Source organism: Canis aureus, chromosome 8, assembly GCF_053574225.1.
Source record: "Canis aureus isolate CA01 chromosome 8, VMU_Caureus_v.1.0, whole genome shotgun sequence".
Lineage (NCBI taxonomy): Eukaryota > Metazoa > Chordata > Mammalia > Carnivora > Canidae > Canis > Canis aureus.
This window is the reverse complement of record NC_135618.1, coordinates 44,413,232-44,426,067: the sequence shown is the minus strand read 5'-3', so window position 1 is coordinate 44,426,067 and position 12,836 is coordinate 44,413,232. Positions and strand designations below refer to the sequence as shown.

The following is a 12,836-nucleotide window of genomic DNA, read 5'->3' as shown; positions in this document are numbered from 1 at the left end:
TTTTTTTTTTTCTCCTCCTCCCACAGTGCCGGGGACTCGCGCCGGAGAGCCTCTCGGAACCACAAGTCCCAGGATGCAACGCGCGCCCACCCGGCGTCCTATTACGGCCGAGCTAGGCGCCCTTAGACGTTCCGGGGCAACAGGGGGTTCACTTCCGGCGGCGTCCGCGCGGCCATGGTAAGAGGGCGTGTGGCGGGAACTGCGGGGGGGCGGTGCGCTCTCGGGGTGGCGGGGGGCAGGGGGAGTCCTGGAGTTCTGATTCGGAGAGTCCGCGCGTGGGCGGGCTCCGGCGGGGGTTGAGGCTTGCCGCGCCGCGCCCGCCCGCCCGTCTGCCTTCGAAAGCGCGTCTGGCTTGGGGAGGCCCCGGGAGCCCCCGCCGGGGACCGTGGGAGCCGGGGCCGGGCCCCAGGGCGGCGGGCCTCGCAGCCCGGGTGGGGAGCCGCGCGCCGGACGCAGCCCTCGTGCGGTGGGTTGGCGCCTCCCGCCCCCGCCCTTCCCCAGCCGGGCCTGGAAGGCAGCGCTCCCCCTCAGCCGCCACGAGGATGCTCTCACCGGACGGAGAACCGAGGAGGCCTCACGACAGGTGTCGCAGAGGTTCGTGCGGGGAGGACGTTCCCACGGCCTTGTGCATCCGGGGCCCAGCCCGGAGTCGGCCCCCAGGTATTTGCCGGATGGACGCGGGCCCTGCCACCTGTCCTGTGCCTCTTGGAGCTGCCTGCGGAGAAGGGGGCCGGTCTGAGAGCCAGCCCCTGCCCCGCTCGCTGGCTGTGTGTCTTTGGGTAAACCTCTCACCTTCTCTGTGCCTAACCTCCTCTGGTAAAGTGGAAGTACCCTTGACCCGTGAACAATACGGGGTTGCGTCCTCTGGGCCCACTTCTATGTGGATTGCTGTTTTTTTTTTTTTTTTTTTAAAGATTGTATTTATTTATTCATGAGACCCAGAGAGAGAGAGGCAGAGGCACAGGCAGAGGGAGAAGCAGGCTCCACGCACCGGGAGCCCAATGTGGGACTCGATCCCGGGACTCCAGGATCACGCCCTGGGCCAAAGGCAGTGCCAAACCGTTGAGCCACCCCGGCTGCCCGGATTGTTGAAAATAAATACATTGGAAGGAAGATATTTTGGAGATTTGCAGCAATTTGAAAAACCAGCCAGACCAACGGCATAGCCTAGAAACACTATAAAAATAAAAAGCTAGGTATGTCACAAGTGCCTAAAATACATGTAGACACTAGTTTGTTATTTGCTGCCATACAGTATGCACAAGTTTGTTATAAAAAGTTCATCAAAACGCACAGAGACACTTAGAGACTGTGCACGGCATCACTCACAGTCGAGGAAAACAAACAGAGATGCAGTCATAAATCCTGACTGCATAAAATTAAACGACAGGACGCCCCGTTCTACTGTAATAATCCCACAGCCACCCCCTGTTGGTGAGCCCAGGTGTCGTATGAGCTTAAAACGGTGTGCGCTGCTCATCGTCTCCACGCAAGCAGTTTGTCACCAGTCAATTTGAATGGCAGAAGTGATCCCGTGGTTCTCGCATATTTTTCATGGTGTTTAGTGCAATACCGTAAACCTTGAATAACACCATGGACCCACACGAAACGCTGCTCGTGATTCTGGAAGTGCTCCCAAGAAGCAGAGAAAAGTCGTGACGTTATAAGCAAAAGTCAAATTGCTCGATATGTACCGTAAATTAAAGTCTGCGGCTGCTGTTGCCCATCATTTCAAGATAAACGAATCCAGCGTAAGGGCCATTGTCAAAGAAATCCGGGAAGCCTCGAGGCAGCCACGCCTGCAGGCGCGAAAACCTTGCACTTTTTGCGAGACGCTTTTTTTTTTTTTTTTTAATTTTTATTTATTTATGATAGTCACACACAGAGAGAGAGAGAGAGAGAGAGGCAGAGACATAGGCAGAGGGAGAAGCAGACTCCATGCACCGGGAGCCCGACGTGGGATTCGATCCTGGGTCTCCAGGATCACGCCCTGGGCCAAAGGCAGGCGCCAAACCGCTGTGCCACCCAGGGATCCCGAGACGCTTTTTTTTTATCTCGTACTGAAAATGCTGCTTTTATGTGGGTGCAGGATTGCTATGAGAAAGGCATCCCTATAGACTCTAATATGATTCAAGAGAAAGCGAAGTTGCTGTATGACAACTTAAAGCAAGAGGAAAGTGAAGGAACTAAAGCTGGAGAGTTTAATGCCAGCAAAGGATGGTTTGATAATTTTAGAAAGAGGTTTGGCTTAATGTCCGGTAGCAGGAGAAGCAGCTTCTGCCAACCAAGAGGCCACCAATGAGTTCCCACCTCAAGAACCCATAGACACCACGCCAGAGGGATTCACTGAGGGTGCCTCGGTGGAGATGAGAGCTTGTGGACCAGGGCCAGGTGAGGGGGGTGTAGAAGACGCAGGGGTGGAAAACAAGTTGACATCAGAAAACCTGGCAGAAGGGTTTCGATTATTCAAGACGGCTTTCGACTTCTTTTCCGACATGGACCCTTCTGTGATACGGGCACTGAGACTAAAGCAGATGGTGGAAGAGGGATTGGTACCCTATAGAATCATCTTCAGAGAAATGAAAAAGCAGAAAAGTCAGACGAGATTACAATGTATTTCTGTAAAGTTACCCCAAGCGTGCCTGCCTCTCCTGCCTGCCCTTCAGCCTCCTCCACCTGTCCCACCCCTGCGACCCCAGGGCCAGCCCCTCTGCCTCCCGGTCCTCAGCCTACTCAGCCGGGAGATGGTGAGGAGGATGAAGGCCTTCCCGCTGATCCGCTTCCACGTAGTAAGTAGTCCTCGTGCCGCACAGTTAAACTTGCTTATTCCGTGTGTGTCTTCACGTGAAAATCTAGTCCCTGTGCGGCAAGAACTTGTCCCCCCTGCCCCCCTCCTCCTGGGTCTTCATCCTGTACAACATCATGTGCAAGACTCCTTTGGAAATGGGTAGCCTAGCCTCAGAGGCGAAGGTGAGTGGTATTTAATATAAAAACGCCGTGTCTTCTTACGGTTTGGTAACTTTGCTTTCAAAGATTTACATTGCCCTGACGCGTGCCCCTCACCCCCTCCCTCCTCCCGCCCCCCTCTCTCCCCTCCTATAATTGGAGAAAATGCATATCAGACTATCATCACAGCTAAGTGGTTTTTTTCTTTAAAGAACAGTGTTTCTGATACTGTATTATGAGTGACTGTAACCCTGTGTGCCATAAAACTTTTATAAGGATGATTCATTCATTAGTGTACATACAGGCGAGGCTCCTGGGAAACAGTATTATCGATTACGTTAGGCTGCCATAAAGCAACCCTATTACTGCTTCTCTGTTACAATCCATGAATCATTGTCCTTACAAATAAATAGAAATCTCCCTTTCTTGTTATCTTTCTTTTTTTGTGTCTAGTGTTAGTAACGTGTATACTATCCACAGTGCATATATGTTGTGCATATGTTATATATGTTGTGCATAAGACAACGTAGCTACTGATAGTTCATCTGGTAAACAAGGTAAACTTAATGGTGTCGATAATACAGTGAAGTACTGTAAAGGTACTTATGGTTTTGATTTTTGTGTTTTTTAAGATTTTATATATTTTTTCATCAGAGACACACAGAGAGGCAGAGACACAGGCAGAGGGAGAAGCAGGCTCCTTGCAGGGAGCCCGATGTGGGACTTGATCCCGGGACCCTGGGATCACTCCCTGAGCCAAAGGTAGACAATCAATGGCTTAGCCACCCGTTGATTGTCTACCTTGATTTTTAAAATCACATGCTTTTCTCTAGTTGACTTTATTGTAAAAATACAGTATAAAATACATGTAACAAAAAATACGTGTTATTTGACTTACCAGTAAGGCTCCTGGTCAACACTGTGCTATTAGTAGTTGAGTTTTTGAGGAGTGGAAGGTTACATGTGGATTTTTGACTGCGTGGGGGGCTGGTGTCCGAAAGCCCCTGCATTGTTCAAGGGTCAACTGTAGGGGTACCTGTCTGGCACCGCTTGTGTGAAGATCACACGAGCTTAAAGCATCTTTCCCTGTGTCTCTGGCAATAGTAGTAGCCTCGCAGGATTGGCAGGAACCTCTAGGTAGGATGCTCTGCAGATGTTTTATGTTGCAATTCTCATGGTTGAGTTTCAAAAAAGCAATGGTCTCTCTCCCTTCCAGGCTGCCCTCCTCCGAGCTGTGCCACGGTTGCCAGGCCCAGCAGCAGCATGGCGAAGGCCTATCTGCGGGCTGTGGTGCCGCACCGGGCAGGATCCTGGGAGGTGGCTGGGGAGCAGGGCCCCCACCCTGAAGGAGAAGGCAGCAGGCACGGAGGCAGAGAAATTCCAGATCATCTACCGGTTTGATGCTATCAGAACCTTTGGGTACTTGTCCCGGCTGAAGGTGGCACAGACGGCGCTGACGCTGCTGGCCCTGCCGCCTGGCTTCTACTGGTACTCGCACGGCCTCATGACCCTCAGCTCCCTGTACTTTGCGGGCGGGATAGCTGGCTTCGCCCTGGCCATGCTCTGCTGGATGAGCCATTTCTTCCGGAGGCTGGTGGGCATCCTGTATGTGAACGAGGCGGGCACCGTGCTGCGGGTGGCCCACCTGACCTTCTGGGGCCGGCGGCAGGACACGGACTGGCCCGTGGCTGATGTGGTGCCCATGACAGAGACCAGCGACCGGCCCCAGGAGCTGTTTATGCGTATCCAGCAGTACAGTGGGAAGCAGACCTTCTACCTCACTCTGCGCTACGGACGTGTCTTGGACAGAGAGCGTTTCACACGGGTGTTTGGGACACTGGACACCCCCAAATGAGCTGCCGGATCTCCGGCAGGACGGCTGAGGGTGTGGGTGAGGCCGAAGAACGGGGTCAGGCAGCTGAAGGCTTTGTCAGGGCCTCCAGGGCCTTGTTTCTGGGATGCGGAGGTTCATGGGGCAGGAACGAGTAGTCGGGTTTAGGAGAGGTCCTTAGTGCAAATTCATCTCACGCTTGCCTGGGACATGGAGCCAGGTCGTGGGAGAAGTTTCTGCTAACGGCCAGTTCTTGCAGGAAGCGGTGTCGGTTCACTCAGTGAACCAGAAGGCGGGGAGGTGCGGTGGGGGCCCGGAGGTTGGGTTGAGAACACTCGGGTGCTGTGAGCGCTCATCCCCCTGTCCCGGGGCAGGATGTCGAGTCTGCATCCTTGAAAGGGAAAGGCTGCCTGTCTCACGGGCTGGGAGTGAGAGTACGGTCACTGTCAAGGTCGGTGTGGTGCCAGGCTTCCAGGCTGCCGGTGGGGATTTCCCCTCAGGGCTGGGAAGGAACTGCCCAGATGGTGACCGCACAGCCCCTGGGACGGGTGTCACCCTGTGAGCACGCCCTGCCCCCCCACGCCTGGGGGCCCTCCTGTCGCTGGGCTTTGCGGTCCAATAGACGAGACGAACCGTGTTCTGGTGCATTATGTTATAAACTGCAGCTTACTGTATGCGCTGCCCTTCCCTGCAGTCACTCCTACGTGTTTGTTATGCCCTCTGACGGAGTAAAGCGGAAGGAGGACCTGATCTTTATACTTCGGCCACCCAGAAGTCAGTAACTAAATGTTTTGTTGTGTGGACGGACTTCCAGGCTTTTTTTATTGTGGTAAAATATGCATAGTGTAAATGTATCTATCCCTGTAACCACCTTTCAGCATACGGTTCAGTGGCGTTAAAGTACATAACGACGTGGTGCGGCCACCTCCTCTGTCCCATCTCCAGAACTCCCTCATCCTCTCTTGGAGGAACTCTGTGCCCATTAAACATCGCTCCCCATTTCGCCCTCCGGCTGGCCCCTGTAACCACTCACTCGTTTTCTGTCTCTGGATTTGCTTATTCTGGGCATTTCCTGTACATGGAATCCTACACTCTGTGGTCTTTTATGTCCGGCTTCCCTCGGCTGACTTTCTGGCCTCATGGTGCATCCATGCCGTAGCGTGTAGGAGAGCTTCGTGTATCCATGCTGTAGCGTGTAGGAGAGCTTCGTCCCTTTCTGGGGCTGAAGAATGTACGTGTAGACCGTATTTTGTTTATCCATTGATGGACAATTTGGATTTTTTTTTTTTAAGATTTTATTTATTTATTCATGGGAGACACACACAGAGAGGCAGAGACACAGCAGGCAGAGGGAGAAGCAGGCTCCATGCAGGGAGCCCGATGTAGGACTTGATCCTGGGACCCCAGGATCAGGCCCCGGGCCAAAGGCGGCGCCAAACAGCTGAGCCACCCGGGCTGCCCTGGACATTTGGATTGTGAGTAACGTTCCTGTCAACACTGGTGGACGGAAATCTGAGTCCCTGCTTTCGGTTCCTTCAAGTGTGAGAAGTGCAATTATTGGATCATACAGAAACTCTAGGTTTACCTTTCCGAGGAGCTGCTGAACTTCCCCAGTGGCTGTGTGAATTTATGTCCCTCCAGCAATGCATGCAGGTTCCAGTTTCTCCACGTCGTTCTGGATGACAGCCATCCTCATGGGTGTGCAGCGGGGTCTCCCTGCACGGCCAGGCTTCCCTAAAAACAGCGATGTCCTGTCCCTGGAACCGTTTGGGTTGTTTTGCTGCACGTAACATGTGACTGTCTTAGTTGTAAACCATTAAAAATATTCTGTCACAGGGGAAAAAATCTTGTTACTATGTGACATGCCTGCTGTGAACTAACCATGTTGTAGTAATCCCTGTGCAACACACACAAATGCAAACACAAGTCCTTGTGCACGTTGATACAGTGTTGAATGTCCATTAGATCTCTGTAGAATTGGGGAAAACAGGCAGTGTACCTTACCTGAAATAAAAGGTGCAGGTAATTATTTGAATGTTTTCATTTAAATAATCTACGTAGAAACAAATTCAGGAATTGCAAAATACTCCACGGAGTGGATGCAGCTGCTCCCTTAACCTTGACTGTGTAAGTCGTTTCTGTTTTCCCCCCATTGTTACAAAAGAATGTGGCCTATCATGGGGCGCCTGGGGGGCTCTGGGTTAAGCTCCCGATTTTGGCCCAGGTCATGATCTCAGGGTCGTGGGGTGGAGCCCGGGTCAGGCCTCACACTGGGCGTGGAGCCTGCCTGCCTCTCCCTGCCTCTCTGCTACCCTATTCCCCCCCCCCCCCCACACACACCGCCCTCCCTCCCTAAAAAAAAAAAAAAAGTGGCATATCAAGTATATGAAGAGAGCCTTCTCCCTAGACACAACATGGCATTTTGGGAAAAGTCACTAACACGAAAGAAGTTAGGTTTCTGTAGTTAATTTATTCCATTTCACAGACGTGAGTAAAGCCCATAACACAGGACCATCTGTTCCTGCAAGTTTCCAGATCAGCCCTTCATTCTGCGCAAATCTCTCATGCCAGGCCCTGCTCAGCGCCGGCCATGAAGAGGGGGCTTTGGGGGAGTCTGGGGGAGGGAGGACGGACGTGAACCAGTGTATGGGGGACTTCGGTGACCGCGAGCTGTGGGGTGGGGGGCAGAGACGAGCAAGAGCCGGGTGTGCCTGCTGGGGGTGGGCCTGGATTTGATCCTAACACCTGGGGAAAGCCTGCAGGGTCAGAGAAAGGCAAGAACGGGATGAGGAATTGTGGGAGCTTTAATTTTTATTTTTAAAGATTTTATTTTTTATTGGGGTGTGGGGGAAGAGGGAGAAGCAGGCTCCCTGCTGAGCAGGGAGCTCAATGTGGGGCTCGATTCCAGGACTGTGGGATCGTGAACTGAGCCAAAGGCAGACGCTTCCTTAATTGAGCCGCCCAGGTGCCCCGAAGAAGAATCAGCGCTTGGTAATTTGTACTCTGTTGTAGTAAAGATGCAGACGTGAGGTCGGAGGTTCATGGATTTGATTCCAGTGGTTGGAGACCCTAGTCTGGGGAGTGTGTGGTTGTGTTCCTCAGGTGTCTGGGGACATTGGGCACCACCCACCCACTATCTGGTTTTCCCAGATGTAAGGGCTCTGCATGCAGAAGAACACTCATGGAGCCCTGACCCAGAGCCTGGGCGTCCTGGGGGGCCTCGACCCCTTTCGGGAGCACCGGCTCACTCTTCAGGGGAAACGGCACGTGGTTCCGTTGCCTTCTTGTTTGGGGCTGACTCAAAATACGACCAGAAGCTGGCTACCTCTCACCTGTGCACCCCTGCTGTTCTGATCCACATTGCCCTCACGGCTTCTCTGGGTTGTTGCGCCCTGCTGCCTCCATGATCCTTCCCCTTCTAGAGTCTGTTCTCACAGCAGCCAAAGTGATCCTGTGTGTTTTTTGTTTTGTTTTGTTTTTTTTGTTTTTTTTGTTTTTTTTTAGCGTTTATTTGTTTTATTTAGAGATTGAGGAAGTGTGAGCAGGAGGAGAGGGAGAGACAATCCCCAAGCAGATTCCCCACTGAGTATGGTGCCCCAATGCAGAGCTCCATCTCAGGACCCTGAGATCACCAAAGTGATCCTAAAAAAAAAAAAATCACATCACTGCTGTAAAAACTGAAGTCCTGGGGCGCCTGGGTGACTCAGCCAGTGAAGCGTCTGCCTTCGTCTCAGGTCATGATCTCAGGGTCCCGGGATCCAGTCCCTCGTCTTTGGGCTCCCTGCATAGCAGGGAGGGGCTGCTTCCCCCTCTCCCTCTCCCTCTGCTGCTCCCCCTGCTTGTGCTCTCATTGTTTCTGTGTGTGGCAAATAAATAAACAAGGTCTTTAAAAAAACACAAAAACCCAAAACTGAAGTCCTTACCATGGCCAACAAGGCCTAACGTGGTCTGGTCCCACCCGTACCCCAGCTGTCTTCCCTTCTCCACGACTCTGCCCTTGACCACGTCCAGGCAGAGACAGTCTCTCTGCCTAGATGTCTGCACAGGACTCTGTCTCTCCAGTTTCTTCCCCGGTGTAAGGGGGCTTATTATTCATGCTCAAGACGTAGTGAAGATTTCGTTGTACAGAGAAGTCTGTTATATAGCAGTTCCGTGTGGCTGTGGGGTTTTTTTCATAGGGTTCCCTCATCTGCTTGCCAGCTCCTTCCGTGACTGTGAACCCCCTTCCCCAAAGATAGTCTTTACTATCAAAAGTCTTAAAAGGTATTAATTATTGGACTCGGACCTCATTAAAGACAGGAGTGAACTTGGATAACCCCTGGGGCTGGTCTAGCTGTAAGCTAGCGACTGCGTGAACCTCGGCCCTGGAGATTCTAGTTCTGTCTGGATGGGTCCCCAGAATCTGTCTTTCTGACAAGTGTGAAGCCGATTCTGAAGTGCAGCCAGGCTGGGAATTTCAGAAATAGACCATCAGGGCAGAAAACAGCAGAGTCAACTCCTGCCTTCGGGGACCTCGTGTTCCTGGGCCAACTTTTTTTTTTCCCCAAAGAAGTGGTTCTCAGCTCTTGGCTCCGCGTGCAGAATCACCTGGAGAGCTTTTTAAAAATATCCTTGTGGGGCAGCCCAGGTGCCTTAGCGGTTTGGTGCCGCCTTCGGCCTGGGGCCTGGTCCTGGGGTCCCAGGATCAAGTCCCACATCGGGCTCCCTGCATGGAGCCTGCTTCTTCCTCTGCCTGTGTCTCTGCCTCTCTCTCTCTCTCTCTCTCTCTCTGTTTCTCATGAATAAATAAATAAAATCTTTAAAAAAAATATCCTTGTGCGGGCCCGTGACCAGGCGTTGCCATTGTCAGGGCTCCCCTGGCGATTCCCACGTGTGGCCTGGGTTGACCGGCGCTGCGCTGGAGCGTCGTCGCCGCACTGGAGGTGGGAGCCCCGTTCTCACCAGCCTTGGCCCCAAAGAGCCTGGGTTTCCGTGTGTGGTCTGCTCACACAGGACCAGCAGAGGGCACACACAGCAAAGGCATCGCTCCATCCCCTTCCTCGCGAGCTGGCGGCCCAGATCCCTGGGCACCTCCACCACCGCCGGGCTCCTGCAGCACATGGGCGGCCGAACCCTGGAGCCGTCCAAACTCCCCTGAATCGACACCAGCAAAGTCAACGAAACCCACCAGTCCCCGCCCCTGCGCACTCTAGTAGATGCCAGGCTATCTGTATTTTTTTTTTTAAGATTTTATTTATTTATTTATGAGAGACACACAGAGAGAGGCAGAGACACAGGCGGAGGGAGAAGCAGGCTCCATGCAGGGAGCCCGACGTGGGACTTGATCCCGGGACTCCAGGATCAGGCCCTGGGCCGAAGGCTGCACTGAACCGCCAAGCCACCCGGGCTGTCTGCGTATCTGTATTTTTATGATTCCCAGGTAATTCCAAGGCACCCCAACTTTTGAGAATCACTGAGATTTATTTACCCTCCTGAAAGCCACACAGCAGATGATAAAGCAGCTTCTCAGGAGATGCAAGGGGTCCTTTGATTCAGGTGGTGGATATATTGGTGATTCCCCCACTTAGACGACAATTCCAAAATAGTGATCTAATAGAAATACCCAAGTGGGGTGCCCAGGTGGCTCAGTCGGTTAAGCGTCTGCCTTCAGCTCAGGTCATGATCCTGGGGTCCTGGGATGGAGCCCCAGTCGGGCTCCCTGCTCAGCGGGGAGCCTGCTTCTCCCTCTCCTCTCTCCTCGTGCTCTCACTAGCTCGGTTGCTAAGTTGGTCTTAAATAAATAAGTACTTAAAAAAACCCCAAGCAGACCTATGAGGATGCTCACTGAATGTCTCTAATAGGAAAACAAACGAATAGCAATGACAAAAGTGGAAGTAAACTGAGTTTTTGTTAGTAGGCAGCACGGGTGAATAAGTGTTGGTGGAGCCATGGGATGGAATATTACACAGCCCTTAAAAAGGGTGAGGTCGAGGGGCGCCCTGGCGGCTCAGTCCGTTAAGTGTCCAACTCTTAGTTTCGGCTCAGGTCGTGATCTCCGGGTCATGGGATGGAGCCCCGAGATAGGCTGCGCTCAGCGGGGAGCCTGAGTGTCTCTCTCCTGCTGCCCCTCCCCACCACGTGCACATGCTCTCGCTAAAATAAATACGTCTAAAAAGAAAAGAATGGGGTTGAACTCTATCTGTTGATGCGGAAAGATAACCAAGCGTAGGGTAGTGATTAAGTGGACAAACAAGTCATAGAACAGTATAGTTTCGTGTGGTCTTATTTTTGTGTTTGTACAAACCCCGTAGATTCTAATTGGTTCACAGTGGTTACGGACGGGGGTGGGGGGGGTGGATGGGTTGGAGGGAAGGCGTCCACGGTCAACTTTATAACCTAATACTGGTTTTACGTTTTCATGAGGAGCGTGTTGTCCATCTTAACAAATGAAGAAACATGCAGTGAAAGACAAGATCCCTTTCACGTCAACTTTCAGGGTGAAAAGTTTCTCTACCACGAATTCCCATCCTGGCCTCCGAAGCTGAGCTGACATCGGGAAGCATTCAGTTGTGGAGACTGGTGACAGTCATGTCTGTCCCTTCTAGAGTGGTTTTCCTGCCTGTCTGCTGAGACCCCCTGGACTCTGGGCGGCTCCGGGCCCTGGGCTGCAGGGCAGGGGGTGGACTGCACCATGCCACTGTCCGTATGGTGCTTGCTATGGACAGAAAGGTGTATAGGCCCTCGGAAAATTCATATGTTGAAACCATAACTCAAAAAATAAAAGGGGGGGGGGATCCCTGGGTGGCTCAGCGGTTTAGTGCCACCTTTGTCCCAGGGTGTGATCCTGGAGTCTCAGGATTGAGTCCCGCATCGGGCTCCCTGTAGGGAGCCTGCTTCTCCCTCTGCCTGTGTCTCTCATGAATAAATAAATAAAATCTTTAAAAAATTAAAAAAAGAAACCATAACTCCCAGTGTGAGGGGGTTTGGAGGTGGGGCCTTAGGGAGGTGACTAGGGTCCCCATGATGGGCTTAGGGCCCTTACAGGGGCTCTGTGTCTCTGCCCCCCCCAGGAAGGCCATGTGAGGACATAACGAGGAAGACGTCCTCACTGAGAACCTGACCATGGCCCTCCAGCCTCCGGAACCGTGAGAAATACATGTTCACTGTCTAAGCCGCCAGCCTCTGGGGTGGGGGGGGCCTTGGAGGGCAAGCTGGCCCACTGACCCTCGAACTGGCCCCGGGCAGTCAGGGGCTCCTCCCCGTCCCCTGGCCTTGGTGTGTGTGTTGGTGTCGCTTGACTTCTGTGTTTCTGGAGCCACCCGAGGACGCAGCCCTGACCAGTGGCCACCACTAACCTGGTTACGGCCCTGCATCAGCTCTTCAGGTTCTGGTAGGCGGGTGTGGGTCGCATCCCTCCTGCAGCCACCCCAGTTGAGGCCCCCAGCTTGCTGCCCTGCCACCCCCTGCGGGGGTGCCTCCCTATTCGGTCTCTCCCTGCCCTCTGTGCGTGGGGGCCGGTGGCAGTGTGTGCCTGGGGAGCGCGCCAGGGGCTGGTAGGCCCTCAGTGTCGTCCTGTGGTAGCCACCTGAGCAGACCAACCCCCAGGCCGTGGCGAGGGGACATCGCACAGCTGGTGTCCTAGTGCCCTGGCTACAAAGATAAGACCTCCGTGTCACGGGGCCTGGTACGCGCCACTCGGTGGCCGTGTTTACCGCACTCCCAGAGCTGACTTGGGGGGCTTGGCTGGGGGGTGCGGTCTGGGCTGAACTGCTAGGGGTGCGAGCTGTCCTTTCACTGCTGCTTTGTGACTTCAGGACTGGAGTCCCCAGATGGAAAGCAACAGGGTCCCTTTGAACCCCAGGCAGAGTCCAGCTTTTATGGCCTTGTTTTGATCCTGTGGCATTCAACTATAAAATCGGGCCCGATTCACCAGGCAGGGCCCCGGCCACGAGGCCGTGTTTGAACCAACTCTGGGGACAAAACATCCGTTTTGCTGATTAACAGCTGAGATCCACTCCGGGACTCCGTTGGGCCTGTATCCGCTTCGGGAAATAGATTTAATATCCACGAGCGGGACCTT

General features: G+C 53.2%; 1 protein-coding gene across 3 annotated transcripts; it reads left to right on the top strand.

The window, feature by feature from the left end:
* The first annotated feature begins 26 nt into the window (after nt 1-26).
* TMEM186 (transmembrane protein 186) lies at nt 27-5,780 on the top strand. 3 transcript variants are annotated; one of them, XM_077906590.1, is made up of 2 exons: nt 27-177; nt 4,163-5,780. In XM_077906590.1, the coding sequence occupies exons 1-2, from the start codon at nt 175-177 to the stop codon at nt 4,799-4,801; spliced, it is 642 nt and encodes a 213-aa protein (XP_077762716.1). In that variant the 5' UTR covers nt 27-174; the 3' UTR covers nt 4,802-5,780. The 3 variants fall into 3 exon arrangements, with proteins under 3 accessions (XP_077762716.1, XP_077762714.1, XP_077762715.1); XM_077906588.1 differs by lacking the exon at nt 27-177 and adding an exon at nt 2,042-2,789; XM_077906589.1 differs by lacking the exon at nt 27-177 and adding an exon at nt 2,822-2,970.
* The last annotated feature ends 7,056 nt before the right edge of the window (nt 5,781-12,836 follow it).

Bases quoted from the DNA above. Each gene is read 5' to 3' on its own strand.
- TMEM186 (XM_077906588.1), top strand. From the start codon at position 2,367: ATGAGAGCTTGTGGACCAGGGCCAGGTGAGGGGGGTGTAGAAGACGCA. The intron at 2,790-4,162 runs GTAAGTAGTCCT...TCTCCCTTCCAG, and splicing joins CGCTGATCCGCTTCCACGTA to GCTGCCCTCCTCCGAGCTGT.